Source organism: Malaclemys terrapin, chromosome 6, assembly GCF_027887155.1.
Source record: "Malaclemys terrapin pileata isolate rMalTer1 chromosome 6, rMalTer1.hap1, whole genome shotgun sequence".
In the NCBI taxonomy this organism is placed as follows: domain Eukaryota; kingdom Metazoa; phylum Chordata; order Testudines; family Emydidae; genus Malaclemys; species Malaclemys terrapin.
The window spans coordinates 14,571,010-14,588,364 of NC_071510.1; the positions used below are offsets into that span (position 1 = coordinate 14,571,010).

At 42.8% G+C, this 17,355-nt stretch overlaps 1 protein-coding gene across 6 annotated transcripts in view; it reads left to right on the forward strand.

Moving 5' to 3' along the window:
* PALM2AKAP2 (PALM2 and AKAP2 fusion) overlaps nucleotides 1–16,277 on the forward strand; it is a 391,958-nt gene extending 375,681 nt beyond the window's left edge. For 4 of the 6 annotated variants that reach the window (XM_054032673.1, XM_054032676.1, XM_054032678.1 and 1 more), the window contains 2 exons: nucleotides 2,558–2,596; nucleotides 13,552–16,277. In XM_054032673.1, coding sequence (XP_053888648.1) covers nucleotides 2,558–2,596; nucleotides 13,552–13,644 — 132 coding nt within the window. In that variant the 3' untranslated portion in view covers nucleotides 13,645–16,277. The remainder of the gene's footprint in view (nucleotides 1–2,557; nucleotides 2,597–13,551) is intronic. The other 2 variants (XM_054032675.1, XM_054032674.1) reach the window with 2 other exon arrangements.
* The last annotated feature ends 1,078 nt before the right edge of the window (nucleotides 16,278–17,355 follow it).

Genomic DNA, 17,355 nt, shown 5'->3' on the forward strand with positions numbered 1-17,355 from the left:
AAGGAGCTCATAATCAAAGGAAACCACCTTCTAAGCACTTCCACTAGAGGTACAGCCCTGTTAAGAGTATAGTCTTTAAAGTTCATACTACAAACAGTAGCCTACAGAATATGCTGGGTTTTAATCTTTGGTGTTCAACATATCAACAGAGTCTGAGACTTCAGATTAGAAACAGTGAAATGTAAAAAGATCCCACTCCATTTTTGGTTGTAAGTTAATGCAAGATAGAAGGGTGGGTTTGAAGTGCGGACAGATCTTAGGGTCTGAGCCCACTCCCACTGAAGTCAATGACAAAACTGCCATTGATTTCCTGGAGCAGGATCAAGCCCGTAAGCAGGCTTCCCCTGTAGGACGCGAGAGTAGTCTCCGCTCACCTGCTTCTATGGACTTCATCTGACACGAGAAACTTTGCTAACTTGGCTTCTTGACTTTCGACAGTGAGGACATGTCTCAAGAATGAGTTACTCGCCGGTGTCCTCTGCCTGTTTCAGAAGAGGTGATAGTCCAATGGGCTCTATCCCCTGGGTGCAAGTGGATAGTTTTCATTGGGTGTTGTTAGGATTTTCCCCTCGTGTATATTGCTGTGCTAATGCCTGTTGAATGATGCTGTCAGGCCTTTCATTCAAGAGATATGGGATCTCATTCTTCTCTCACTTTCTCTGGGTATAACCTAGGAGTAACTTCATTTAAGTTACTGAAGTAAAACCAGCAGAAGGGAGAGGAGAATCAGTCCTTATGTGGCCTTAATAACTTCGGACTTTGTTTCCATCAGCCTTTTTGCTTTAAATCTTGATATTGTTCAGAAGTTGCTTTGCTAAGGCACGAAGACTGATTGCACGCTCATCATAACCTTTTCCTTGTAGCACTGATGGGTGCAGGTGACTTACCAAGCAATGGCTTATGACTGCAATTCTTTGTCGCAGTCATTACATTGTCCCCTGCTGTATGTGGTTAACCATGTAGTACATGTGAGTGCTGCTACTCTCATAGAGATGTCATGATGCTGAGGGCCAGACTCTGTTTAGTTACACCAGTGCATCTCCATTGAAGTCAGTGGGGTTGTACAGGTGCCTTCTCGAAAAGAAGTTGGCCAAGATTGTTTGTCTGTGTTTGAAACGCGCTTCTGTGTCTTAACTGAGAACTTTGGTCCAAATGAAGAACATCACGCCATAGAGACAGAACTCTGTGTATCACGGCGGCTCAGTGATGATAACACTATTACTGCCATACAATTAGTACCATCAAACAAATTGTGCACCAGATCCTGCACTTGGATAAATTGATGTAGCTCCATTGAAGTTAAAGAAGCTACACTGATTGATCCCCCCACTAAAGGTCTGGCCCAGTTTTATTTTCATTCTCATTTTCCGGAAGCTCATCTGAAGCCAATTTTTTTTTTAATGTATTTATGTTCCCCTTTCTGCTTGTCTAAAATCCTATCATAGGGCTGTGTTTGTAAGACCAGAGTGAGCCTCCCGTAAACAGCTGGAATATTTTCTTTCTCCTCCCTATATTTTCCTTTTCCCTTGTGTAAACTACTCCTGACACGGGGGTGGGGAGAGGGGTGGATAAGAAATGACATGATAAAGATGTAGCTTTGCCATGCTAAGCTTGCACCAGCCTTAGTTAGAGACAATATTTTATGTGCCAGGCTAAGCAATAATTATTTAAACAACCACTAGTTCTGATTTGTCAGCAGAGGCTTTTAAAATGCAGTTTCAGGCAAAAGAGAGCTGGATCTAATTACATACGAGAGCAAATCACTGAACCATTTTCAAGTGTCTACAATATACTGAAAAAAAGCATAATTAACAGGCAAACAGGCAGCTGCCATTTTGAAAATCCGATCATGTAGAGCAGACCTCTGCTCACCGTCTGAATGCAAGGAAAATGAGAGACTTTCAAAATTGTTGGAAGATAAGTTCTATTGGGTCAAATGCTCCTTTCTGCTGGCTAACACAGAAGGGAGCAAAGCTGAACAGACTCCAGTCCCAGTCCTACAAACACTAACATTTGCAAGATGGGACTATTTGTGTGCTTAAAATTAACCACATGCATAAGTCCTGCAGCACATAATAAATGACCGTAAAATCGGTGTTTGCAGGATCAGGGCCTTGGGTGCGCCCTGCTCCAGTGGCACAAGAAGGTGCTTTGTTTTGCTCTAATTTCAGTGTGCTATTCTTCAACATGGCAGCTCCTGTAGGCATTGTCAGCTTTTGTCTTTCAGGTCAGAGCAGTCTGCTTTGACAATGGTCAAATCCAGTGTATTTGCCATTTGAAAGACTTCGCTTCATAAGGGGAGAAAAAGAAGAAGCCACTGGGCGGGAGACGATGGGAAGAGGATACCTCATTCGCTGCCAAGCAGCATGACTGAAATAGTTTGACCAATAAGAGTAAACATGATGGCAATTGGCTAAGCAGCTTCATTTAAAAACAAATACATTAACTAACCTTTTAAACGGGTCCAAACTGCTTCAAGTTCTGTTCCCAGTTTTTTTGTTTCCAACTTCAACACGTCTGTTCAATGTACTAATGCTGGTCTTTTCCTTTCCGCCAGTACACCTGTAAATTACTGTCTAACAAGGTTACTTCCGAGGTACTTTTCAACTGCTTATCTTTGCTTTCTCTTGCATGGTCATTCCACATGCATGTTGTTTCAGTTTGCATTTCCATGCTGAGTGTCAGTGCTCTTTCACATCAAAATAGGGGTGAGGATGTGACTGGGGTCCCAGGGGAGCCAACTGAGGTCACTCAATTGGGGTGAACAGCAAAGAATGGGACAGACAATCCCCAAAGCTGGTGGATATTCCAATACTTAGATTTACCAAGCCAGCACAAAACAGCTTCTATTATACCTCACTGGTTACCCAGAAGCCAACAACACAGTTCCCTTAAAGTAACCCAGCCTCAGGCCTCCACCCAGATACCCAAGTCAAGTATGATGAAGATTACTGAAAATCTTATTCATCATATAAAAAGTTCTACCAATCCCAAAGGATCAGACACATTATCTGACAGGTTAATGAATATTCCAGATCTTACCCAAATACACACTATAGCCAATTCTTATAAACTAAAATAAAATGTATTAAAAAAGAAGAGAGAGAGCGCATTGGTTAAAATATCAGTATACACACAGACATGAGTACAGTTCTGAGATTCAGATTCATAGCAGAGATGGTGAGCTTTGTAGTTGCAGAGTTCTTTCAGAATTAAGTCCATAGGTTATACTCCCAATGTTTGTATTCAGGGAGAGCCAGTCAGCACTGGGATCTCACTCCTTATGGCTTAGGCTTCTCCTGCCTGAAACCTCAAGCAGACCCGAGATGTCAGGACCAGGACCCAAGCCCATTTTATAAGGGCCGGCTCTAGGATTTTTGACGCCCCAAGCAAAAAAAAAAGAATGGCCAGAATGCCGCCCCTGGAATTGTGCCGCCCCACGCACATGCTTGCTTTGCTGGTGCCTAGAGCTGGTCCTGCATTTTATACAGTCTCAGGCCTTCTTGTGACAGCCTGGAGTCCCTCCATGAACAATAGACACTCATTTCCTAAGCATCGCTGGTAATTATCCACACAGATCCACATAAGGCAATTGCCTGTTTTTCCACCATTCACAGATGATTGGCTGTACATTTCAAAGAGAGATGAATACAGCTATATCCTAGGTTTGCAGTTCATTTAAATGTTAAGAATTTCTTTTGATCTCTGAATTAACAGAATAAAGCATAGACAGGGACTGTTGATTACATTGTTGATCTCTACCCATATATATATGTAAATACACAAAAACACAAACATTGTCTCCTCATATGTTTTTAAGGGTTGAATTTGAATCATTCATCCTGAAGAATGCTTAACCCTTTCTGGTCATGCGTCACAGGGGGATAGTCCCTCTTATCCATCAACACTTTTTTTTCCCCTTATCCTTGGATTCTAATTACAATTTTCAGAGTGATGAAGATTGTGATTAGAGGGAAGGCACCAAACCAAAACCCAGGATGGGAACTTTCCTGAGCATTGGGCAAGTTAGCATCCAGATTCAGATCTGACCTTCCCAGATGAAACCCTCTGTAATGGGCAAATGTAAAACCTCGGATCCAAACATCCCCAACCTTTGAGAAGTTATGGACCCAGGTCCAAATATTGTGACTCTTGCGCATCTCTAGTGATGGTGTCTTCCATGATATCTACATTTGTACAAAGGATAAACACACCGACCTTTCCATCTTTGACAGCATAGCTTCAAATCCCAGTTCCAAGTCACAAAGGAGTTTGGTGACTTCATCTGTAACCACATCCATGTCCCTCTCCTGGGTAGTTTGTTCCACCTCACAATATGACCATTACCAGCATGCAAGTTTGCACTATTGACAGCCAAGAGACCCAAGGCTGCAGAAGCAGGGGCATTTTAAGTCAGGATTGAAGTGTATTGGCCAAGCATTTGAGGGGATGCTTGCACAGCCCTTACCTCTGCAAAGCTGGGCTCTGACACGTAGGGCTGGTCTACAGTGCAAATATACATTGGCATAACTACATCTCTCAGGAGTGTGAAAAATCCACAACCCTGAGAGACACAGCTATGCAGACCTAAACCTCCTCCCCCTGTGGGTAGAAAATGCAGAGGACTCCCCCCACCACACACTCTCCTCCTCCTTTTGGGTGTCATTTATGAATGGCCAACATAGTATCCGTGTATATGTTGCCTGTAAGAGGGAGTAGACTTTAGATTCCTGATTCATGGGCTTCGGGTGGAGATGTCTATGTGCCTCCCACATGGAATGGATAGTATTCTGATAGTAAGGGCGGGGGTGGGGAGGAGGGCGATAAGTGGGAAAGGAGTGAGAGTTGAAAATGGTTATAGACTAAGGTGAAAATCTGCGAACTGTAATCCCTGTCATTAAACCTCCGCCCTGTGAAATAGCTTTTCCATCCTGGTGTTTTTGGAATAGATTCTCCACTTAGTGTGGAGGTCCTTAGCAACACTGGAGTATTAACTGGAGTCCTGTAACACTGCTGAGCTGTGAATATTCCCCATACTCTGCTGTGGTTTATCTCCTTCAGAATCCTAGGTTGTACATTAAAAGCACACCAGACCTCCTTTTGTTCCACTTTTTAAAAGGACTGCTAATAATTGCATGCTCGCATACACCCACAGTATGGTTATCCTGCAAACTTCCAGTTTTGTCTTGGATGACTACATTACATCAGCAGCTCTAATTCTTAGGGTATGTCCAGCGGCGGGTAGTGAACGATTTATTGGGGATCGATATATCGCATCTCGTTAAGATGCGATATATCGATCCCCGAACGCACTCCCCGTCAACTCCGGAACTCCACCGGAGCAAGCGGCGGTAGCGGAGTCAATGGGGGAGCCGCAGCCGTCGATCCCAAGCCGTGAGGACCCAAGGTAAATCGATCTAAGATACTTCGACTTCAGCTACGCTATTCACGTAGCTGCAGTTGCGTATCTTAGATCGATCCCCCCCCCAGTGTAGACCAGCCCTTAGTGTTCCTTCAACCTACTATACTATAAGGAATACTCTGGTAACTATAAGGAATACTCTGGTAATGTTTAGTTACAGAGGCAACTGAAAAGTTTGTAAAGGTGACCACTGTAAACTTACCAATCACAAAATAGCAAGACAGATTAGTTTTGGTTGCCGTTGACTATGACCACATTCCAACACACTGCACAGCACCAGTAACACATTCTTCTGTTGTAAGTGAGGCTCCCATTGCACTCTGCAGAAGCCCAGTATGTACATATATTGTAAAAGCAGGATTTAGCACTAAGTATGTTCTGTAAATAAAACATCTTCACACTGCAGAAAGAGAGTTTTCTTTGTTGGTGCTGTTAGTTGTGTGCCTGTCTGGCCAATACTCAAGCATTTAACTTTCTGTTGGACAGCCATGGGGAATTTCTCAAGAGCAGCCAACCTGTCTACTGCATTTGTGCTGGCAGTTATGTGTGCACAGTTCACTCGTGCAAAGGTTTTTTGTGCACGGTCCTTTGTACACACCGCTGGTAGAACTTATACCCTCAGAGTTGATTGGAATTCCGTCTCTGCCCATGAATGGGTGATAGAGCACAAAAATCACGTTTGCATGGGAAGAGTTGTGCATGCACAAATAAAGGTGACGTTTTGAGAATTTTGCTGGAAGCATCCTCAATATTTATCAGCATTAAGACTTAAAAACAAACAAACAATTGGATGCCATCATCACCTGTTGGCTTTTCAGCCCACTTGCCTGTAAGCTTTAAGAAGCTGATAGCATTGAGTGCTAGTCAGTTGATCCATTATTCCAAAGAACGTGGCAAGCTCTAACCACGGTGAGGAAATATGCTCTAACTTTGTTTTGTAGTTTACAAACCCCTTATGCTCATGGAATTACTCCGGTTGGCAAAAGTTCTCTTGAATTCACTTGTACAAATATCGGAGGCTGGAATATAGCTAATCTTCTTAATCAATTGCAAGTCAATTTAGACAATATGTGTGAAATCCTGTCCCCGTACAAGTCCCTGGGAATTTTGCCATTAACTTGAGGAGAGCCAGGATTTCAGTCTCTCTGCTTGTATGTCATCTTTGAAATCTTTCTGTGTTTAATTCTGTCGAGCTCAGGTCAGCAGCATCAGAGAGCGAGTCAGCTCCTTCACCTCAATAGTGCCTCTGCTATGGAGAGAAATTAACTAGGGTTGCAGAATACTAGTCAGTTGCATTTAGTAACAGGTTCTGGAGTGAGGTGCAGTGGTACTGAATTCTGTCCTCGCTTGCATTCTTCATCTGCTGGTGCCAATGAGCAAGCAAGTATGGGATAATTCACCAGTAAATTTGTTTCTCTCTATCCTCCGCTAGGGGGCCGGTGGCTAAAACTTGTACCTGACTGTAGTGACTGCTTCAGTCATTTTTTTTTAATCCTGTTAACCATCCACTTTAAAATAAAACTTAGCATTAAAACAATGTTCTGTAACTCTTAAGATCTCCGAGCTGAAACCCCAACATTTGTGTAGTAAGAGAGGTGAAGAACAATTTTCACAGTTCTAAATCATTCCATATATTTATGTATATTTGTCTGTCCTTTCAACGTTTCTGCCATCTGAAACCTCTCTGTTTAATGTGACTTTGTGGTCAAATTAGTTTTTCCAAACAGAGCATATTTTTTACATCACTTGGCTATTTTCATTAGAACTCTTTCCATTACGAGGTAGCCATGTCAATTATTCAGTCGAAGCCTGAGAGAATCACTCCTAGCTTTGTTAACGTTATAATCTTTGTGGAGCCTATGTGCCAATTTTAGAGGCAATTCCAGACAAGTGACAAAATCCAGAGAACAGTAACAGCAAAGGAGATGTCCATTCCCAGTCCTGTTTTTCAGCGTGTGCATTTTACATACAGGATGCAAGTTATCTGGGAGTTAGGCACCTCACTCCTGTAGGGATAATTCTGTTGTCAGTTCCACTCATACCATGCCGTGCATGAGTGTAGCACAGAGCAGAGGGCAAGATTCCAATACCTTGACTTGCATTGATTAGCACCTTACTCCATGAATAGTCCTGTTGACTTAAATCCACTTGCTGGACACTTCAGCATACATCAGTGTCGCCACCCTAAGCCACATAAATGCAGCTCGGGGTATACGGTTCCTGACTGTTCGCTCCAAATTATAGGTCTTTACTACTTGTGCTAAATGAGAATCGCTATGATCGAACGCTAGCACCCAGGCCTATATTTAGAGCTCTGAGTAGCAGGCCAGATTCTGATGTCTTTTCTCCAGCGAGTACTCCAGTTACTTCACTCAATTGCTGGACACTTGTACAGACTCCAGAGGTCATCAGTGGGAGTAAATAGCTACTCAATTGAAATAGGTGTTTGGCCAGAACAGGGTGTATTATGGGCATTCCAAAAAAAAAAAAAAAAAAAAAAAAGGACCTCGTTCAGCCTGTTTTGGGGATTCCTTGTATATTTGACACAGGACTAGTTTGGAGTCCATTTTGCTGTCCATTTCACAGATTTAGTAGAGAAATTGAGCCGTTCCCAATTAGGCCTGCGACTTCTTACAGTAGAACGTCAGAGTTACGAACACCTGGGGAATGAAGGTTGTTCGTAACGCTGAACAAAATATGGTTGTTCTTTCAAAAGTTTACAACTGCGTATTGACTTAATACAGCTTTGCAAATTTACTCCCCATTGTCCCCTGCCCCAGCCCTCTCCCCTCTGTCCTATTCCCCTATACCCTTGTCTTCCCTCTGCCCTATCCCATCCCCCTTCCTTCCCCACTGCCTCTTTCCCACCACCCCACCCCCTTCCCTCATTTCCCCTGGCCCTGCATCTGCCCCACCTCGGGCACTCTCCATAACAGGATAGTGGCCATACAGGGCGCCCAGCACACACAGATGGGGAAGGCGACCAGCACTAGGAAGGAGGAGGCGGCGTCCAGCTGCAGAGACAGTGGCCACCTTCCCTCACCTGTCAGGAGAAGCGGCTCCATCCCCCAGAAACATGCCAGGAGGAGATGCAGCGTGGGAACAACAGAGCTCCCCTCCGCCCCAGCAAGCCAAGCGGAGCAAGCCCTGGGCACCTCAGTGCTCGCAGAAATCAGCAGGGCAGTGGCGTGTGATCCCATGTGCCCCCCACATGCCTTACCTCTGTTTGGGGGGGGCAATGCCCTCCCGCAAACTACACCCATGTGTGCAGTTGACCGGGCAGTTTGTAACTGTGGTGTTTGTATCGCCACGGTTCTACTGTATCTGATGAGTGTAATGGTAAATGCAGAAGGCATGATTCACCACTGCGTTAGGCCAATTTTACACCAATGTAATTCTATTGGTTTCAGGGACAGGTGTAAAACTGGAGTGATGTAGTTGTGAATCTGGGCCAGGTTTCTCTTTGGTTTCTCTTCACTGGGAGCTTCCAATATGGTGGTTAGTTAAAGGGTACGTTAGCTGATCAAAACTTAACAATAAGCTGGTTATCAGTAAATCTATTTATTTATAACTCCACATTCCTCTCTTCCAGAATTTCTTTGATTTATCCTACTCTTCCTTTTTAGTGTCCCTTCCTTCTGGGTCATTCCTTCTACTAAAATAATGCAGGGCCAGGTCTTGAAGTCTTTGCTCAGTTTTCCAGCAAAGCTGCCATTGATTTCAATAGGTCAAATGCTAAGGAGAGCTAAGCAATGGACCTGCTGCTCATCGATTCCAAGGCCAGTTTGGGACCATTGTGATCATCTCAGCTGACCTATGGCATGCCACGTTATTCCCCAAAGCAATTCCTAGAGCAGATCTTTTAGAAAAACTTCCAATCTTGATTTTAAAATTGCCAGTAATAGAGAATCCACCATGACCCATGGTCAATTACTCTCATGTTAAGAATTTATGCCTTATTTCCTGTATGAATTTGTCCAGCTTCAACTTCCAGCCATTGGATCATGTTAGACCTTTCTCTGCTAGATTGAAAAGCCCATTATTAAATATTGGTTCCGCATTTAGATGTGTATAGACTACGCAATCAAATCATCCCTTACCCTTGTCTTTGTTAAACTAAATCGATTCAGCTCTTGACTCTATCACTAGATGGTACCTTTTATGATCCTTTAATCATTCTCATGGCTCTTCAGTTAACTCGTTCTGTTATTTCAACATCCTTCTTGAATTGTGAGCACCAGAACTGGACACAGTATTCGAGCAGCGGTCGCACCAATCCCTACTGGATAGGCACTTTTCTCCTATTCAAGAGTCCCCTGTTTAGTATCTCAGGATCAAATTAGCTCTTTTTGCCAGTGTCACAAGGGGAGCTCAAATTCAGCTGATTATCAAGTCGTCATGCGCCTGCCACCCCAACACCAAATCTTTTTCAGAGTCTGCTTCCCACAATAGAGTCCTGTGGGGCCTACATCTTTGTTCCCACACCCATACATTTGCATTTAGCCCTATTAAAAGGTATATTGTTTGCCTGCAGCCAGTCTACCAGCGATCCTGATTGCTCTGAATCAGTGACCCGTCCTCTTCATTCTTTGCCACTCCCAATTTTTGTCATCTGCAAACATTATCAGTGATGATTTTGTTTTCTTCCAGGTCATTGATAAAAATGTTAAATAGCATAAGGCAGAAAATCGATCCTTGCGGGACCCCAGTGGAAACACACCTGTTTGATGACAGTACCCCATTTACAATTACGTTTTGAGACCTATCAGTTAGCCAGTTTTTAATCCATTTAATGTGTGCCATGACAATTTTATATTCTAGTTTTTTTTAATCAAAATGTCATGCGGTACTAAGTCAAACGCCTTACAGAAGTATAAGTATAGTAGTCAACAGAGACGTTAAAGTCGTTGGAAGCTGTGGTGCCTGGCACTTCTCATTCTTTGGCCCAATGACCAAGTTAAAAATTTAAGTAGAGGCTTTGGGGACCAGCTAATAGACATGATGGTTGTTTGCTATCATGCCTCAATACAGTGTTGGTAATTCTCACACAGGGGAAATAAATATCCTGCTTCATCCTCTCCAATGACTAGTCAATCTCTAATGCTAATTTTGTATGGTTATAGAAATTCTAGTAACAAAGCTGTAGCGGGTAGATGCCATTGGAGCTATGCGAACTCTGGGCCAGATCTTCAGCTGCTGTCATTTACACCAGCTGAGGATCTAACCCAGTGGGTCTCAAACTTTTGTCTTGGTGACCCCTTTCACACAGCAAGCCTTTTCATGCGGCCCCCTCCCCCTATAAATTAAAAACACTTTTAAAAATATTTAACACTATTATAAATGCTGGAGATGAAGTGGGATTCGGGGTGGACCCCCCACGCAATAACCTCACGACCCTCTGAGGGGTCATGGCCCCCCTAGTTTGAGAACTCCTGATCTAGCCCATAGTATTTGTTCCTGCCAGCCATGTTCTTTGACTGAGAACAGTGTTCACGGATAGTAGGTTAGCAGCGTTACACCAGTGATGAAGAGGAAGAGAGAGGAGGGACAAAGGGGACGTAATGGAGGGAAGGACTTTCTCTCTGCTCTGGGGTTTGGTAGCTTAAAGCTAAAATAGTGCCGATCCAAAGCAGAAATCTTAAACCAAAAGGCCAGATCCTCCGCTGGTTAAAAACCAGCACTGAAGTCAGTGGAACCATGTTTATTTCACACCAGCCCTAGAACACTGGGACTAAAACAAACTCCATTATGTTTTACGTTCGCCTAAAACTAAGGCCCAAATTGTGCAAAACTCTCCTCTACTGCCATGGTGGTTTTGCTCTGATAAGGGCCTCAGGTTTTTGCCCTGAGTTTGGTGTCTTTTGTATTTATTTTTCATATCCTGTTAGAATGTTACTTCTCCTTTACCCTGCACTTCTCTTTAATCCTCATTCCCGTTTTCTCCTGCTTCTGCCACTGTTCAGCAACATTCCCCAGTTCTGAAGCTAAGAAAGCACCGAAGTTTATTTCCTATTATGCTGATGCTAAAAGAGCGACTGTCTGTGTTCCTTTATTCCTTCTGAACAAGTTATCAAGAAAAACTGGGCAGTGGTGCCGAACCCCTTTGAGATCTTGTCCGAGGGCATAGTTTATGCAATCAGAATCCCTAACACCTCATTTAAACCATCAGTCCCCAGCTTTGTAGCTGCAGCAGAATCAATATGCCATTAGCGGCTGTAGTGTCTCTGTGGAGTTTTATTCAAGAAGTGGTGCAGGGTTTTATCTTGTAAACATATTGGTGGGAGTGTGAGCACCACCTCCCTCTGCTGGATGGAATCAGACCTGCTTCCATTTGAATGGTCTTGCCTCCTAATGGTTTACAAAGAGGCTATACGTAGCTTTATGCAGATCTTCAGTACATTCCAGTAAACCTGGACTGAGTTTTAGGCACACATAGTTGCTCCCCATCGCTGCCAGGAAAGGAGATATGGTTTCAACTCAATACTGCATGTGCTGGCTTAGTTTCACCTTGAGTTCTGGGGTTTGTTGATCCACTGGGTCAAAAGAAATTAGAAGTCATGCAAACTACAAGGCACAAACAAAGCTTTGCCAAACCCCTTCTTTCCCCAAACTGCTGAGTGTCTCTGAGCTCTAAATGAAAGTTTGGATCCTAGGGTTAGACCACAGAGAATATACTCATTTAGCACAAGTAGCAATGATTTGTAGCTGTCTGTCAGGAGTTGTAGTCTCCTTACTGCATATATAGCTGGAGACGCTGACATCTGTGAACGAGTCCAGTCCTGGATTGTTACGAGCTGCAAGACCGAGTAACCTCTACTCACCCACCAACTGGCAGCTGGGTTACCTTCAGCTGCTCTTTGTATCTAGTGTCCTCATTCTTACATTCAGATATTTGTAGTCAGATTGGAGCCCTATTATGCTGGGCTGTCTATAGACCTGATTTAACACAATCCCAGCCCCAGAGGCCAGACAGTCTGTACAACGCCAAGACATGCCATATATGTGTAGAACACGCTGGTGGGGCAGAGGGCAACAAGGGTGGCAGTAATAGGAATGTGCTAGCTAACCTGGACACTTTAGCGGCATCATAGTTGGTTTGGATTTTTTTAACCTAAATCTATAACCCCTTCAAAATGTTTCTCGTGCGGGATCTGGTTGAAAGCCCCTAGAAGTCATTGAGCAATTTTCCATTGATTTCAGTGGGCTTTGGTTCAAACTTTAGATCACCCATGTGGTTCTTCTCTGGCATTGGTTAAGCCTGGGAACGTTCTCAAAGGTTTGGTGAGACGTGGAGGAGTCGGGACAAACAGCATGCTGGAGGAAGGATCTGATGGAGTATGTCTGAGATTTCCTTTTATTCCCCAAGGGGGAACTTTACCCTTGTGCCGGTGGCAAAGACCGGGCCTGTGTATCACATCATCCCTCTTTAGGCATGTGGTGTGTGGTTCTTTCACCCAAAGGACTCTGTGTTCTTCCATGCATGTGTTCCAAGCAATGGCTTTTTCATTGATTTTGCTTCAGTCCAAACACCACAGCAAGCCAGCGTGAAGGACCCTTGTGTCTACAGGTAATGACACGTTTAAATGAAAAACAGTCTGCAAGACAAAGAGCTAGATCCAAAGCTGATTGAAGTCAATGACAAGGCTCCCATTGTCCACAGTGGGCTGGAACTGTGCCTCTGATAAGGTTCCTGTATGTATGTGGTTACCTTGTGCTGTACGTCATCCCCGCACGCGAATGAAAATGGATCCTTCGTAACCATCCTCCCCCTGCTGGCTGTCACGTGACCTGTCTGAACTGGGATGGGGAGTATGCAGCATCCTGAGTTAGGCCTGCTGAGCTAGACTTGACTTCTCCACTTCTAAGTTAGGCTACTGTATGAATATTAGGATTTAAATAGTCCAGCTTTGACCTTATGAGCTATTTGGTGTAACCCTTGCTCACACTGGCAAGCCCTTAGAGACATAAGTAGCCTCGGTCATGCTGCTGATGTGATTGAGTAGTGAGCGTGGGCTGCATAATATAACTCTATGTGTGCTAGTAATTATTGGGGGGCGGGAGGCTGGGAGATGGATGGAGAGAGGAGTGGAAGAAGGGAACCAAAGTAAGTGGTGTTTTTTCTTTTCCAGGTCCTTGAGGCTACCAGGGTGAATCGCAGGAAGAGTGCCCTGGCACTGCGCTGGGAGGCTGGGATTTATGCCAACCAGGAAGAGAATGAATAATCCCCTTGCAATAAAACGGGTGTTTGGGACCGAGAAACCAAAAAAAAAAAAAGCATCATCATTTAATCCGATATTTATTAAAGATACAGCAAGCTCACTGATCCACAGAGACAGGATTGCTCCATCTCCAGGCACCATTAGCGAAAGAGAAAAACCCACCCACAAAATCCACACACACACCCAAAAAAAGAAGGAGAGGATGTTAGGCGTGGACTGGTCAAGGAAGGGTGTCATCGCCGTTGGCAGCAGACCCATTGCAACAGGTCAGCATCGGAGGCTGAAGAAGTTGGCAGAAACTTAAGGCAGGGCAAATATATGTGCTTCCTTCTAACTGAATTTCCAGCCCTGCTTTGTATCAACGAGACAATTTGGCCCAGAGTAACCTGTGTTGTCACCAGGCTTCCTTTGGACTTGCCTGTAGCTTCTCCATCATCCCACCTGCTGCATTAAGAACGTTAATGTTACTTTGGTTTACTCTAGATAGCCATAAAATGCAATGATTTTTTGTTTTTGCTGTTATTTGGGGGGGGAGAGGAGTTGAAGATTTTTTCCCCCCTTTCTCTTAATTTTTCATTTAAAAATTGGAGACTGTTACTGCAAATGTACAATCCATGTTTTGCAATCAGAATATTTAATAAAGTATCCTGTTCTGTTGCAAACACAATCTGTCAGTTTAGGAGAGAGCTGAGGGGGAATGCCAAGCCAAACGGATAACCTTAGCTTTAGGATCCTGTATACTTGCAATATGAACTGGTCTCCAGTTTCTCAGTGCATATTTACATAACTTTCTAAATATACAATCTGTATTTAGCGGGCAATGACTATTTTTATGATGGGTGTGGGCAGAGGCATATGTACAAAATGAATAAAGATTGAATAACCTGAGTCAGAAAGATCAGAGGGGAACACACTCAAAAAATGACATTGAATTTTTTCTGAGGCAATAATTTAATCAAGCCAGATGCTGGCACAAACAGAGGTATGAAACAAAGGGGAAAAAGTTATGTCTTTAACTATATTTATACAGTGTAAAAGGCCTTGGAGTTAATGTAGAGTATACAGGTTTCCAGGAAATAAAAAGTTAAAGAAGGTAATAGAGAGTGTGTGTGAGAGAGAGGCAAGAAAAAGGATTATTTTTGCTGTTCAGTGTTTTCAGAGCTAAAAGCAAAATAGAGAACCTTTAGTTTGTGCATAGGCTTGGAATCAGTGATGAAGGGTGTTGTGTGTCTGGGTGTGAGCGCGCACATGTGTGTGAGGTTGGAATCCTAGAATGAACAAGAGCTATGGGTGTACAGATTTATTTTCTCCAAAGCTGTTTGCCAGCTATGGGGGTGAGTGAGAATTTCTTTTTTATGAAAAGGGATATAAAATGGCACTGAGCTGATGCAGTATTTGTAATATTAACATTTGACCTGACATGGTATTTGCATGAATCACAATTGCGAAGTATTGAGCAGTTTGTAATCTGACATTTAGAAAAGAAATGTGGTATTTATTCTTGTGCTTTGTATTCATATGTAGTATAGAGGCTGCCAGGTTTACTCTTTCTTTTCATGCAAAGCAATACAATACGTATTTTACAACCGGGAACCATAATTTCTGGACTAGAAATTATCAACTTTAGGAGACATATACATGTATGTATTGTTTTTATAAACCTAAAATTATTATTTTAACTTCTTTTTAAATCAGCCAAGAGGCTGACTCTCCCCTAAATCCCTCTTCTGTTTTCATACTGCTCTGTGACCTGACATGGGGTTTTATTCTGAGGCTCACCTAAAACGGCTTTAGATACTGTGAACATTATTCTGGTGCTTTTATTGGGCAGACATAGAGCTTACAACCAAAACAATTTTGTTTTTAATTTCTTTCCAGCCTGTGGTTTGACACGTGTCTCACAGGTTCCTTTACACGGTCAAACATTTTGAAGACTGTGTTCAGGGATTGTAGTAAAAGTGGCAATAAACATTAATTAAATCTGTTCTATGAATTGCCTATTAACAAAAGAAAACCCTTTTGAACTGGGCAATTGTCTTGTATTGATTTCTTTAAAGTGTGTCATACTTAAGAGTATACACATATACAAATAGACCAGCTGTTTGGAAATGCCAATCTAGTCGATTCTGACCCCGTTCAATAAAGGAACAGTCTACTGGTCTACTGTTACCAGTAGACTATAGGAAGTATAATTCCACACACTCAGTAGTCTGTTGCCCAGCTGATGGGCAGGTATTGTGTGTAGTAACACTTACAGGAGTTGCACACCTGTATTGAGGGGGGTTTGGATCCCTCTTGGTTTGAGGAGGACATAGCTAAATCTTGGAAAGCGCTTCTCTAGCAATATTACACGGTATCAAGCTGTATGTCATAAGTGGCTCATTCCTGAGAAATGGTCTTACATCAAGGCATGTACATTTGAACTTCTCACTGCAGTGGTTGGATTCTGACAGCTTTTGCTCCCTTTGAAATGAATTTGCTTCTCCCTCTGCGTGGTTGCAGTTACCTAGGGCTGAGGGCATTGTCAGGAGTTCCTGGCTCTCTCTTACCTTTTAAGAAACATGCATCTGTTGTTTTCTGGAGGGATTATTTTTTGTAAGTAAAAAATAAATAACTAAATAAAACATTGGATGTCACTTCTTCAGCTTTATATTGCTTGTCACGGGGCATCTCCTGCTTTGTGTGCTCCTTCCCCCCAACTCCTGCTGTGAAAATAAAGTCAATCTCCTATAAAACCAGTGTGGTTTTGCCATCTTGGTATCCTTGGTACTGGGATGGAATCTAAGCAGCATTTTCACATATCCTGCAATAAAAAATGTTTGCATGTACCAGTCGAGTAGAGCTAACCTCTCTACCACCCAACCCTTTCTCTTCCAGAAATTATGGAAGCAAAATCATCATCGTCAGCAGCACATGGTTCAGTGCTATGATAACTGAAATGCTATCCAGTTTACTTGCCTCTTCTTTTTTTCAGTTGCATGCTACCAAGCGTATAAGTCTATAAATATAGGCAGACATACATCTCTCTATATACATAAATCAAATGCAACAAAGGAACACTACTGCCAAATTAACTTGGGCTCCACAAAAGAAATGATAAAAAAAAAAACCTTTTCTGTGACAAAGACTGGTTTTAGTGCAAGTGTGTAATGAAAAATAGTTAAGCATTAGAATTGTAACGATCCAGTTTTTGGTTACAAATGCAGGTTTCCTGAGTTGTTGTTGTTGTTTCAAAAAGTTTTGGCTTCATCTTGCTCCTTATTCAGATTATGAGAAAGTAAAAACAGTAACAGTGATTTATTTTACAGCCAAAAGGTGACTCTGTTGTCATGTTTTATCAACCAATCTGACCAGCCCTGGTTTTCTGTATACGTTAACCACTTAAATGTTGTTATCCTGCTTTTGTTTCATAGTGACTGTGAGGCATACAATGCAAGTATATCGTTATTTTCTCATTAAAACAGAAACCTGTGTTGAGTTTCTATAATAATGGCTGTTCCTTAAAAATGCTTGCAATGCTCTTTAATAGAACTGGCAGCTGCCAATCCCAAACTGGATTGGGTGATAAAATTGGAGGTAGGCACCATGGGGAGGAGAAATATGCTCTCATCCCATCAACACAAACAGCTGCTAAAAGACAGGTGTTGCCTGAGGTCCTAAATAGTGTACCTGCTGTTCTTTTCCCACGGTTTTCAGCCTCAGTCTTGCTGTTTT